Source organism: Ammospiza nelsoni, chromosome 3, assembly GCF_027579445.1.
Source record: "Ammospiza nelsoni isolate bAmmNel1 chromosome 3, bAmmNel1.pri, whole genome shotgun sequence".
In the NCBI taxonomy this organism is placed as follows: domain Eukaryota; kingdom Metazoa; phylum Chordata; class Aves; order Passeriformes; family Passerellidae; genus Ammospiza; species Ammospiza nelsoni.
In genome coordinates this window covers 17,279,039-17,292,495 of record NC_080635.1, presented here as the reverse complement: position 1 = coordinate 17,292,495, position 13,457 = coordinate 17,279,039, and the positions used below count along the sequence as shown (strand labels likewise).

Genomic DNA, 13,457 nt, shown 5'->3' with positions numbered 1-13,457 from the left:
TTCCAGGGGGAGGTTTGTATTTTGTTTCTGTGGGACATCATGTGCAGGCTGCTGCTGCCTAGCACAGGCAAAACCCAAAGAGCAAGGGCAGACAGGGGTTTATATGTCCCATGCTCAGGCTTGCTAACAAAGACACTCTGCCTATTCCATTCCTGCATTCAGGGGGTTTAAGGCAGAGGAACCCCAAAAGGGCAGTGGTCTATTGTCTTCAGATCGTGCTGCCTCTTTAAAATCAGAAATGCGCGGACAGCTTCAAGGCGCCTCCCACTGAGCAAAGGCTTTGGATGCAGGCACAGAGGCAAGAGGAGCCATCCTCCCCTGAGCACAGGGATTACCTAATGGGAGAGAAAGCAGCACTCAGCGGAGTCCTTGCGCTACTTCCAGTGATCCTTTCTCTCCTCCAGTAACAGCAGCACATGCAGAGGAGAAACCTGGCGGCTCTCTCACCAGAGAAGAAACCTGGCTCTCTCTCAGGGTGCCTGAGACTTCCAAGATGATGAGCACAACTGCAGGTACCCTTTGCTGATAGTATTATGTCAGTTTGTAGATGTTCGTGTTGTCTGTATTTATTTTATAGATCTTTTGGTATTTAGCAGTGGAACCTGACACAGATACTGCCCCTTGCTTTGGCCAACTCTTTTGCATCCAAGAGTTTATTTAGCACTTTTCTTAAATGAATGATTACCTTTCCAGGCAGCTGTGGAGGTGTCTCCTGAAGCAGTCCCTTGTCAGAACTGTTTCATTTCAGGCTTTGGCTTTTTGTTATTCTGTTCTGCAATGCTCAGTTTAAAAAACAATGTTGTGACCAAAGCTGTAAAACAGAGTTTCTGACAGATATTTGTTAAGTGTCGGTACATCAGGGTCTGAGGGTAGTTCCAGGGAAAGAAGGGAGCAACAGCTCCACTATGCAGATTACCCTTTGTAGCTGTGACTGCTATTGTTCAGTAGCATTTGACACCCCGAGGACTTACTGCTTCAGGGCAGAAGAAGCAGTAATGCTCCCTGATCCTCTGCTCGGAAGACGTGAGACTGTCCTGACAGCTAGGAGTCTGGTGTGAAGATTCCTAGATGGACCATGAGAAGATACAAGAATATGCCCTCTCAGCATTTTGATGCAGAGAGGCAAAAATAAGGAGTAGATTAAATGGGGTTTTCCCCTCTGTGTGGGAATTATTTTTTTTTTTATACTTGGTACAACTGGCAGTACAAAGAGGGGAGCCTGTTCCCCCCCAGCATCAAAAATGCAAGGTACTCTGTCTTTCTTACAGAAGATTTTATCTTTCACCTTTCACTCTCTGTGGAAACACTTTCCCTGTGAATGGCAGATTTGCCTTCACAGCTAAACTCTACAAGTTCATGGGACAAAATTGTTGTCTTTGCAAATTGGCAGAGTTCTGTCAAACCTGTTTGACAGAAGTGATAATGGATTATGCTGGCGGAAAATTTTTGTCCTGTACTCAGTTAATGGTTGCCAAAAGGGAAGTGCTGGATTTAGTATTTTCTTGGGCCTTTGCAACTCTTACTTCAACTCTTACTCTACTTAAGAAATGTATTTAGAAGCAAGAACATCATTCTCTTCTCACTGTCCTCTACCACATCCCTGTGAAACAACCAGAATAAAGCATAAACTTTGTCCGAAAGGCACATCAAATGCTTTACAGCACACTGAGTTGTCACTTTAGTGTCTTTTACCTTGCACAATGATGACAGCACCATGGGCTTGCGGGCTGGTAGAGTTTTAAATTTGATTTTACATTTCTCCTAGACTGTCATTTCACTGCCTGGTGAAAATTTCATTGTTGGTAAATAAAACTGTAACTGCTGTAACAAACAGTGCATGAAGCAACTAGAAGCATTTATTTTGTGAGAACAGAAGCATCCCTTCACAGGGTATTTCTTCCTTCTGTGCACATGCAGCAATAGATCTGTGGGGCAATGGGGGCAATGAGGTGGCTACTGTTTTGCTTCAAGATGAGTACTTTTGCTGTCATTTCCTTTCAGGAAACATTTTCATCTTTTTGTTTCCACAGAAGGGGATAAGTGAGGCTGTTGTCCTATAATCTTGTGGGGACAAAGACAAGGTTACTCACTGCTCAAAAGGAAGCTTTGGGTGAGGTCTCTCACCTGCCACTCTTGTGCCCTGCCACACTGGGCTAACAACACTGAGGGCCAGCCAAGCTGCACATGCCAAAAGAAGACAGAGATGGCCATGGAGCAAACTGAACGCAACCTAAATGCTACCGCCCACCTCAATTTTGCTTCAGTCTACAACATCCATAATGGGGATTTCACCTCTTTGAGAAACTTCTCTTTCCCTTTCAATTTCACCTACAGTGATTATGACCTGCCGCTGGACAGTGAAGATGACATGACCAAAACCCGCACCTTCTTCACAGCCAAGATAGTTATCGCGGTTGCTCTGGTTGGCATCATGCTGGTTTGTGGCATTGGCAACTTCATCTTCATTGCTGCTCTTGCCCGCTACAAGAAGCTGCGGAACCTCACCAACCTGCTGATTGCCAACCTGGCCATCTCAGACTTCATCGTGGCTATTGTGTGCTGCCCCTTTGAGATGGACTACTACGTGGTGCAGCAGCTGTCCTGGGAGCACGGCCATGTCCTCTGCGCCTCAGTCAACTACCTACGAACTGTCTCCCTCTATGTTTCGACCAATGCTCTCCTGGCTATAGCTGTTGACAGGTAAGTGGGATGCTATGGCGGCACAAAGATGTAGCCACAGCTTCCAAAGTTCTAAACCATGTCCTCAAGTGTCACATCCACATTTTTTGTGAACTATTCCATGGGTAGAGTATTTTGATGCCTGACCACTCTTTCAGTGAATAATTTTTTTCTAATTGTGTTGCAGTCCTGAGACACTGCCTGCCTTTTACTCCAGGAATTTTAACAATTTAATTGAATTGTATCCTTTCTCAAGACTCTTCTCTGAGCCTCGTGCACTACAGACTCTGACAGACCAAGACCCTGAGCATAAGTCTGGTGCTGACCTAAGTCTGACATGACTGACTCACAGAAAGCCAGAGGCTGGCTCAGTAAAGTCTTTACAGAAAGGCCATCATCACAAGACCTCTTTCATGTTCAAACACAATACACATCTCTGCAGACCCTATGCACATACATATATGATTCCCACTCTTCCTTCCTCTTCTTTTCCCCAATTTCTCTCATGTGCCATTTCAAACTTTAGTGTAGTGTTGCAGTTTTCAGTCCCTGATGCAAAAGTCAGCTCAGGAATAGTTAGCCCTGCTGAGGGCTGTACAGATACAGCTTGTGTATGGCTGATTCAGCTGTACCTGATATGAATGGAAGTCTGTGAAGAGACTCTGGAGAAGTTCAGAGGTGTTTTCCATGGTGTGGACAAGGGGATGATCGGCTCCTACAAAACAAATCCTTAACAAGCATCTAACAGAATAGGCTTTCAATAACAGTTGAGGACTCAGGGTAAAGCTTCTAAACACTATCATGTATGCATTACCATTTTCTATCAGTTTTTCAGCTTCTACAAGGTTTCCTTTGAAAGCTCTGCCAGTGCATCCCAGGCTGATGAAGTAACGGGTCATGGCGCCCTTATGTCTGCTAAGAAATCAGATTTATAGCATATCTTCCCACACATCTTTAAAAACAAGCCCGATTAACAAGATTAATCACTGAAGCTTATTGTAAGAACACCATGTTTTGGTTTTATGGCTTTTCTTTTTTTTTCTTTTTTTTTTTTTTTTGCAAGCTATTGGTTTGGTAAACAGAGAGAAACCCCATTGTTTAACAATCACCTATTTCATGTTATGTCATGTGGATTGTTGACTTATGTCTCTAAAAAGAACAGGCTCCTAACAAAAGTCTTCCCATGTTTAGATTGTTTAAAAGGAATCAGCTGTGTAAAGTGAGTAAGCCTGTCCCACTGCGGACTTTCTTTAGGGAGGGCTCTCTTTCTTCTTCGTCCATGTCTATTCACATGAAAAAACAGAATTTCACATTTTTAAGGCCACACCTACACTGGAAAAAATGCAACATTTGAAGAGGAAGAGTGCATGGTAGGGGTCTAATATGCACATAGGCATTTGGTGTGTTTTATGTAGGAGCACAACTTCCAGGATAGTTTCATCTGAATTCAGTTTGTGAACTGCAGAACCACTGCACAGTAACAGCCGTGGTAAGTAATGACAATCAGGAAATCCACCACAAAAGCTTCCTCCAGAATCTATTAGACAGATCGATCCCATCCAGCCAAATGTTCTGCTGAGCAGATATGCACATTTAGGAATACATATACATTATGCCACAACTTACTTCCCCAGGACCTGATATAAAAATGTTAACCTTCTGCTCCACAATGAGGCTGACTCATTTTGCTGTCCCCTGACATTTACCCTGCACTATTAAGAGCCATGAACAATTTATCTGCTTCCAATAACTGGCTGATGAAAAGTGCTGCTGACTTTCCATTTTACTTCAGAATAACTATATCTTATGGATGCTATTCTATATATTGAATGTATACAGATGTAACAGACTCCAAAGGAATGAGAAATTCCACTTTTTGAAACAATACTTTGGGTTAAATACAGTTGTACTGGGATCTCTGATAAAAATCTCCTCCTAGCAGGAATACTACAACCTTGCAGCTTTACAGCAGTGCAAATATCTAACTCAAGTTTTCTGCTTTGCCATATTACTTAATACTGCATATTTAAGATGATTAAGCAATGGTCATCTCCAGAATACACACAAAAAGGGTTTGCATGGGCAGAAAATAGATACACATTCATTAAAATCATGTTCACCTGCAACCATACATTAGCATCACCTTCAGGTCTTTGCACCCCACAGAATAACCACAGAAATAAGAAAAACACTGTAATGTATATTTCACCTCTTTGTAAAAAGAGCTTTTTAAGTAGCTCTCTGCCTAGGGAAAACATTTTCCTGATTCTACATGTCTGTGTTTTCTTCCTTGGACCTGACTAGATGTTTAATACTGCATTTTTCTAACTCTTACTCCTGTTTAAAAAGAAAAGTTGTGATACAAAATTTTAACTCAGCTCCAGGCTGCTACTTCACAACATGTTCTTACAGATTATGTCCTTACAGATGAGTATGTTCAGGCTCTCCCCTCAGGAATGACAGCAATTTCCTCCTGCCCAATTCTGTTTGCTTGTATTTTGAAGTGTCTTCTGACCAGTGTTTTCAGACTTCATTTTGAATATATTTTTCTGTTCTAGGTATTTGGCCATTGTTCACCCACTGAAACCACGCATGAATTATCAAACAGCAACTGTCCTCATTGCCTTGGTCTGGGTCATCTCCATACTTCTAGCTATTCCATCTGCATACTTTGCTACTGAAACTGTGTTGTTTATAGTTAAAAACCAGAAGAAATTTTTCTGTGGCCAAATTTGGCCAGTTGACCAGCAGATGTACTATAAATCATACTTTCTCTTCATCTTTGGCATTGAATTTGTAGCACCTGTGATTACAATGACCTTGTGTTACGCCAGGATCTCTCAGGAGCTTTGGTTTAAAACTGTCCCAGGATTTCAGACAAAACAAATCAGAAAGAGGCTTCAGTGCAGAAGGAAAACTGTTATGGTACTAATGTGCATTCTGACTGCCTATGTTCTCTGCTGGGCACCTCTCTATGGTCTCACAATTGTCCGGGACTTCTTCCCCACCCTTTTGGTGAAAGAGAAGCATTATCTTACTGCCTTTTACATAGTCAGGTGCATCGCTATGAGTAACAGCATGATAAACACCATGTGTTTTGTAACCGTGAAAAACAACACTATGAAGTACTTCAAGAAGATCATGCTACTCAGATGGAGATCAACGTATAAGGGAAGCAAATCTAGCATAGATTTGGACCTGAGAACAAGTGCAATCACAGAGGAAGTAGACTGCATAAAATTACAATAAATTTTCTGAGGTTCTAATCTCAGCTTTTTTGGAGAGGGGGCAAAGAGGAAATAATACCTTGTCAGAAGCTTCTTCCTTGTCTGTGGGAATACCCTCTCACTGGTGAGAGCCCTCAAAAAAGCAGCCTACTTTGCATTCCCACCAGAATTCTTCTCACTGGACTGCTGGATAATCCTTACACTTGAAAAGATGCTGTGCTTCAGTTCATACATCTGTCAATTTGGGATGTAGACACTAATTTTATAGTTGTTTAATAAGAACAAAGAAATCTATGAATACATTAGAGTGTACTACAATGGTGGAAAAGTTGAGTGCTGACCCTAGCAGTGATGCCTCTCTGTTTCTTAAGAGAAACCTCTTAACACCTTTGAGCTTATGACTTGTACCTTGAAGCTATTTGGTGTCCTTTTCTCTCTGCTCAGAAGAGAAAGGATGCCAAGAAAGCCCATTTTGCTTCCAGTCACTTTTTAACCTCTCTGTTTACCTTTCCTGATGAATCTTCTTGAAGTCTATAGACCACCAGCTTTCTATTGTCATTGGACAATATGCACAGCATGCTCTTATGAAAGGCACGTGCTCTGAAAGCTAAAATCTGCTTCACAGTCAAGTGAAAACCTCAAGTTTCTTCCTGTCACACCTTGTTTAAGAATGCTTTATCAATATTCCAGTCTTTAGTTTTATGGAGAGTTTTAACTCTGTTATGCATTTGGAAATGCCACAGATATATATGAAAAGGATCTACTCCCTCACCTCCAGGCACCCTGTGGCCAGCTTCTGCTACCTTGAGATGCTGAGCTCCTCACAGAATTAATCACAAAATTGTAGAACTTGAGAATAACATCTCCACATTGTCTAGCCCATCCCTCTGCCCACGTTAGTCAGGATTGTGTCCAGCTAGGCTTTGACTGACTCCAGGGAATGCTCACAGTCTCCGTGGATCACCAGTGTCAGTGTTCAACAGCTCTCACTCAGTGAAAAAGTGTTTTCTTATGTTCAGATGGAGTTTCATGTGTTTTACCTTGCTTGTCAGTGGGATCCATATAAACCTACAGCATGGTAGTGGGAAAAATCCAACCAGACATCTTACCAAGTCTGTGTGCACCTTCACAATAAAGGATAAGCAACACCAAAATATCAAGGAGATCCTGAGATGACCCATCCATCTTTCTGGGAGCAAGACAAGCTTAGGCTTCAGTGAGCCAGCTTCTGGTTGAGTTGCGAAGCTTATTATCTGCTCAGATATGACGCAACTCCAGATGAATTCTGTTTTTCCTTCTGCAGTGCTTCTTTTACTATTCTGATTTAGTGAAACTCCAGTTTGGATGTTTCTTAAATTATAATTGTGACAAAGCACGTGACAGTAATACATACTCATTTCAGCTACACATAAGATATAATGGACTTCTGTGTATGGTAATAAAATCTTTTCTGTTGTGATGACAAATGTGTATGTGGTTGTGCTTTTGGAGTAAGTGGTTTTGGTAAATAACTTGTCTATTTGTGAATTTAAAGTGAGCAGCAAATCCTGCAAATAAAACATGACCTCAGTATAAGCATTCTGAATTATTTTTTGTCTTCTCTTAGCCATCACTTTCTTACCAACTGAGTAATGTTAATGATCCCATTGCTGCTGAAGAAAAATTGACCAATTAAATTTAAGGGCAAAAGGATGATCAAATCCATTAAAATGCTCAAAGCCTCTCATCATTAGCTGCTCTTAAATATATGTTGAAGAGTATTTAATCATTTGCTGTTAGGCAAAACAAGGACTGAAATCATCCTTCAAAATGTCAGTTTTGAACAGGGGTAAGTACTAAATTCATTTGTTTTCCAGCCTGCCTTCATTTGTTTTCTCCTGCAGAAATTTAAAGGACCGGAGAGCTGAAGTATTTCACTATCAAAAGGCTTAATCTTGTAATCTCACCTGAAATCTCAAGGTTTCTTCTGAAACCTGCCCTAGTTGTAAGGGATTAGCTAGCATTATTGCCTGTTATTAGAATGTGTGATACTCCTTCCACCTGTTTTCCCTACATGGTTTTGGTGCAACAAATTCAACTGACAATTTCCACACTAGGGAAATCTATCTTAGGCCGAGTTAATTAAAAAACAAACAATTTCCGCCAAGAAGTATAGTACTGAACAAAATCTGGGGCAAAGAATTGCTTTAAGACACTGGAAATCACCCTGAGAGCTCCAAGAGAGCTCTTGTGGTCTGGCCTAACCACTGTTCTCTTTCCTGTGAATTAGGGTACTAAAGCAGCATCCTCCACAGCCCCAGCTGAGGGTTAAGGTTTTGGGACTGCTATATTTTTGACATTTTGAGGTCCTCCAAGCAGCAAAGCAGTGTTGCTGCCTGAACCTCTGGACAGAGCAGAAGTCATGCTTTGCCCTCAACTGCATTTGTTGTGAGCTGCATCCACAGAGAGAGGGGGACTCCCACCGAGGAAGGGTGACAGTTCTGTTCCCTGGTCCAAAAATGAAGCAGTCACATTACCCTTAGCCTGTGTTGGCACCAACTCCAAACAGCCCAAAACAGGGCACCTTCAGAGACAGTATTTGATCCCAAACTGAGATCCAGCAAGCAGAGGCCCAGGGCTTTGCAGGGGGACCAAAAGTCACTGAAAAACTATTGTGAAAACTCCTGAAGTGTGAAGGCAGTGGGAACAGGCTGTGACCCAAGTGGCACCCTCAGGCAGGGGAGAGCAGGCAGGAAAGGGTCTGAGAGAGAGGACCAGACCTCACATTCCCTAGGGCTTATGTGAGCTGTGCAGGGAAGAAAAGAACAAAACACCTTTTTTGTACCCTCACAACTTACTAAAGGACAACATTTAGAGAGGGAATTGAATATGGACTGCACCTACTTGGAGCTCTGCTTGTAAACAGAGAAAGACAAACACAAGCTGGGAAGAAGGCAGCATCTGTCTCAGAGGAGAAAGATGCTGCCTTTCCAGCACAACTCCTGCCTACTGGAAGCTGCCTGCTGGAAGCTGTAGGGGAACAGCTGCAATAAGGGCTTTATCATGCAAGAATTGTGGCATGTGTCATGGATGAGGAGTGGGTGGGACCTGAGATCCTTTGGCAGTGTTTAGATCACCATGCAGTGAAATCAACCAGATACTAGCATGTCTCGGTTCTGCTAGCTCCAATTTTTGCTGCCAAATGCAAAACTGGTGCTACCACACCAGATCACTGCTCAGCTGTCCTCCTGCAGCACAGCTCCAAAATCATAGCCTCACCTCCTTCTATAGCAGCTTCTCCAGAGGTAACTTGAGAGTAAAATCCAGTCTCTGCTCTTTCATGCTGAAAACCAGAAAGCCAGGTGCACCTGGAAGCTAAAACAGTGACCTGAAATGGCTAAGAGAGCATTAGGAGAAGAAAAAGCAGTTACTATCAGTAACAGGAACCGAGAAAACAAAGGCTGTGTCATTAAAGCAATTGTCCCTCTACAAAAGGGGGAGGACCTGCAAGATCACAGGCCAGCATACATCAAAGTAGTCAGCACAGAAAATTTCCCTAGAGACTGACTGACTCATTCAGGAGCTAAGACTTTGCTGTGATCCTTCTTCTCTGAGCCCTTCGCATGGCAACAGCACCATCCAGCTGCTGCCTCTGCAGCACAGCGTCACCACAAACTGCATCAGCTCACATCAAACACCGTGGGAATGGCGTCAAGCAGGTATTCCCAGGATTCCTATGACTCCAACAAGTACCAACAGATGCTTCAGCTTTCGAGAGCTGGGTACCCAGGCACTTATCCAATGCTTGTAGTGTCTGCATTCTCCCTCTCCCTGTGTTGGCAGGGCTGTGACAGATGCTGGGTGCTTGGGCTGTCCCCTTTCTAAATATTCTGCACCATCGGTGCAGAAAAACACACACCATTGAGCAGAAAAAAGCAGAATTGAGGCAAGATAGACACTTGTCCCTCAGACTCATGGAGATCTTGCTCTTTCATACACTCTGTTAGGATCCTGTCCTATAGGCTGCACTGCAACCCACATTGCCAGCATAAGCCTTAACTCACAGACTCAATTATGTTGGAAAAGACCTTGAGGTCCTTGAGTCCAGCCTTTGGCCAAACACCACCATATCAACTAGACCAGGGCACTTAGTGCCAGTCTTTCCTGAAACACCTTCAGACATCTATTCTAATGTCTAACCCTTTTTTTGAAGGAAATTCCTCCTAATGTCCAACCAGAACCTTCCCTGGTGCACCTTAAGACTATGTCCTCTTTTCTTGTTTCCTGGGAGAAGACTAACCCCCACCTGGTTACAACCTCTTCAGGTAGTTGTAAAGACTGATAACGTCATCCCTAAGCCACATCTTCTCCAGGCCAAACACACCCAGCTCCCTCAGCTGTTCCTCAAAACCACTGACAAGGCAGGAATTCCTGCAGCTTCAAAACTGACCTTCGTAACACCAGCTAGAACAAACGAATGTGGAACAAATCCCAGTATAAAAGTCACCAAATACTCATGGATAGTAAGAAACATAACTGAGCATAAAGTTACTCAATGTCGCTCAAAGGGATCCTGAGGCTTGACAGGGAGAAAGGCTCCTGTGGGGCTGCAGGCTAAAGGGCTCCTGAGAAATGGCACCATGAAGATTGACAAGGGAAAGAGGCTCCTATGGGGTGGCAAAGAACTGGCTCTTGCAGGGTATAATGAGCACAAGACAATAAAAACCCCACAATGCATACAGTGCAGAATACAATAAAATACTGTACCATACGCTACAATAGCTATACAAGGAACCATGATATAATGCAGGACATACTCTGCAATACACTCAAAATATGTAAACTACAATAAACATGAATGACAGCACACAACACATCTAGGACCATAATGAAAGGAATGAGAGGGATGTGTCTTTACAAACAAACTGCGGGTCTGCTTGCAGATAAAAGTCAGATACTGACAGGTGAAAGAGGCAATGGAAGGAACCATAAATTCCAAGGAATCCCACTAATTGACACAGACTCAGTTGCTCATCCAAGACTGTACTAAATTTCTGGACTTAGAGGAAAAGAACAGCAATACAAAGAAAAATGGGGGAACGGTGGGGGGAGGGTACACATTAGAAGGGGTTCTGTATTAGGCTATTCAGGAAGTCTGTACCTCTCAAGTACCTCAGCCAAGGTGGAGAAAAAAAAGACCTCATGGAAAATGTCCCATGGCCTCTCCCTTTATTTGAATAAAGTTGCAGGACTCCTCTGTCTCCTTTTAGAACACAAACCTCTGGCATTGTGGATTAATTTTCCTAACAAAAAAATACAGTAAATACCACATGGTACATTACACACTCAAATGCACAACCCACTTCTCAGCCTTTGAAGAAACCTGCAACTCACACTAGGCCCTTTGTGGCCAAAATACAAGGTGGCCCCTTCAAATGACCTGGAGAGTTCCTGTTTCACTCAGGATCTGCATCTGTGCTTTTCTGGTCACTTTCACCTCACCCTCCCTGTGTGCCCAACAAACAAGAGACCACAATCAGCACAAATCCCATGACAGCTTTTCCCCAATGCCAGATGCCACCACAAGTCCCTGACATGTCACTGTACCCAAGAGGCAGACAGGAATCCCTTCGCCCCACTGAGTAAATTCACCTCGTGGGATGCCCTCACTTTTGGCAGAGAAGAGGACCTGAAAGGAACCAATTTGACTTTTTTTATGTCCCAATATTTGTTATACACAGGGTGAAAAATTACTATAGGGGCTGTTAGACATGCTGGCAACATTAACATGTACCATGTGATAAACAGAAAATGGAGGTGTCAGGAAAATTAATCCATGAGAAGTTTATGTCTTTATGGCGGGATGCCCCTGTGTCCTGGCAGTGATGCTGTCCCTGTCTTCTGTATCTTCCTCTGTCTCTCTTTCTCCCTCTCTGCTCTCTTTTCTATCCCACTCTAGTTGGGTCCATACCCTTTCTTTACCAAGAAACAGTTCTCAGATATAATATTGCCACATTGGTGCTTTATTTTTATCTGAGAAATCTGTCAAAAAGAATGCTCCCCCTTTGAGCAGAATCTGTAAGGACCAAGATGACCCTCCAAGAATGAAAGTTTCCAAGTGCCAAGGGGGTGTGTATAATGAGGTTTTTTTGAGGTAGAAACAGGCAGGTTCACAAGATCCATCCCCAGTGCCCAATCTCTGAACTGCTGGGACTTGAGACTGCACAGTCCCATCTTGCATCCCATAGCCTGGAGCACATCTCTCCCGTGCCCCGGGGGAAAGTGGCTTCTCCCTCTGCCAACACCTCAGTATAAGGCTGGCTCCCCCTCCTCCTCTTCCTCCAGAGAGCGCCGCTCCAGCCTGTGGCAGCTGAATGCACCTGCTTGTGGAGGCGCCTCCTGGGCAGGACTGAGACAGTTCCTCTGTGACACAGCCCAGCCCAAGCCAGCTCTGTGCCTTCCTGCCTCCTGGCCATCAGGGCAGCTTCCCCTGCGGCCAGCAGCTTCCTTCACAGGGCAATTTCCCTGCCCAAGACAGCCCCAGTGTGACAGAAGCAGGAGATCTGAGGGCTGCTGAGAGCTGAGTCTGCACACAGCTCAACGCAGCAGTGGCAAGGCCCAGGCAATGCTTGGTTTGATTCCCCCTTGGCAGTTTTTCCTGTAAGAGGAGCCTCTTCACAACAAGACAAACACACAAGCTCAGTCAAAAACCAGGGCATTAGAGTTGTAGAGGGCACATCCACAAAGTCCTCCTGAAAAGTCTGTAAAACCAGCTGGTGTGTATGTGGATGCCTACTTGGAAGCTATACTAGAATGCTTCTCTAGCTGAACTTCAGGACTTTGACCAAAAAAGGTGCCAAATTCAAACAGCTCCAGTCATCTGTCCGAAAATATAGTAAAACCTTTTAACTTGCTTTCCAGGAAGCTCAGGGGAGTGATGAACACATTGAAGGCAAGATCTTCCAAGGTCTTTAGAAATCAGAGACACAGTTACATGCTTTTCCCACTGTATGTTACAAGTTTAACTGTGCAAAAATACAGTCATCAAGACTTTGCTGAGAACTAGAAACTGTTCCAGTCATGAACATGGAAAGAGGTACTGTTGTAATCAGAGCAAATAATACTTGTTGTTGAGCCAATCAAGTGCTTCAATACACTGAGATCCTGCTCTCAAGTGATTTAGACAACCTGTATTTAACTATTGTACCTCAAGAGAATCAACAAAACAACATCTGGAAAAGATGGAGGCAGAATAACGAAGTTTAAAACTGCACGAACTCAACAATAAAAATGGCTTAGGCTTACCTACCAATATTTCTTTTGAGCACAGGAAGATGAAGTTTTAACAACCTTTAAAACTGTATTTCAAAATACAAGATACCAATGGTGTTGCAAAAAAAAAAAAAAAAAAAAAAAAAAAAGAAAAAGAAAAAGGAGAGAAAAAAGAAAAAACCAAAAATTTCGAGAGAGCTCGATCCTCTGGGTCCACAACTTAATAAAACAAAAAAAAAAAAAAAAAACAAACACCACACCAGCCTCAAAATAATACATACAGATAAGAAAGAGAATCCC

At 43.1% G+C, this 13,457-nt stretch overlaps 1 protein-coding gene across 1 annotated transcript; it reads left to right on the top strand.

The window, feature by feature from the left end:
- The first annotated feature begins 2,200 nt into the window (after nucleotides 1-2,200).
- Nucleotides 2,201-7,394, top strand: PROKR1 (prokineticin receptor 1). The gene is made up of 2 exons (XM_059468971.1): nucleotides 2,201-2,700; nucleotides 5,238-7,394. Exons 1-2 carry the CDS (start codon nucleotides 2,204-2,206, stop codon nucleotides 5,926-5,928), a joined length of 1,188 nt encoding a protein of 395 aa, XP_059324954.1. The 5' UTR covers nucleotides 2,201-2,203; the 3' UTR covers nucleotides 5,929-7,394.
- The last annotated feature ends 6,063 nt before the right edge of the window (nucleotides 7,395-13,457 follow it).

Excerpts from the sequence above, each read along its gene's own strand:
- PROKR1 (XM_059468971.1), top strand. The coding sequence starts at position 2,204 with ATGGCCATGGAGCAAACTGAACGCAACCTAAATGCTACCGCCCACCTC. Across the intron at positions 2,701-5,237 it reads CTGGCTATAGCTGTTGACAG|GTATTTGGCCATTGTTCACC; the intron begins GTAAGTGGGATG and ends TTTCTGTTCTAG.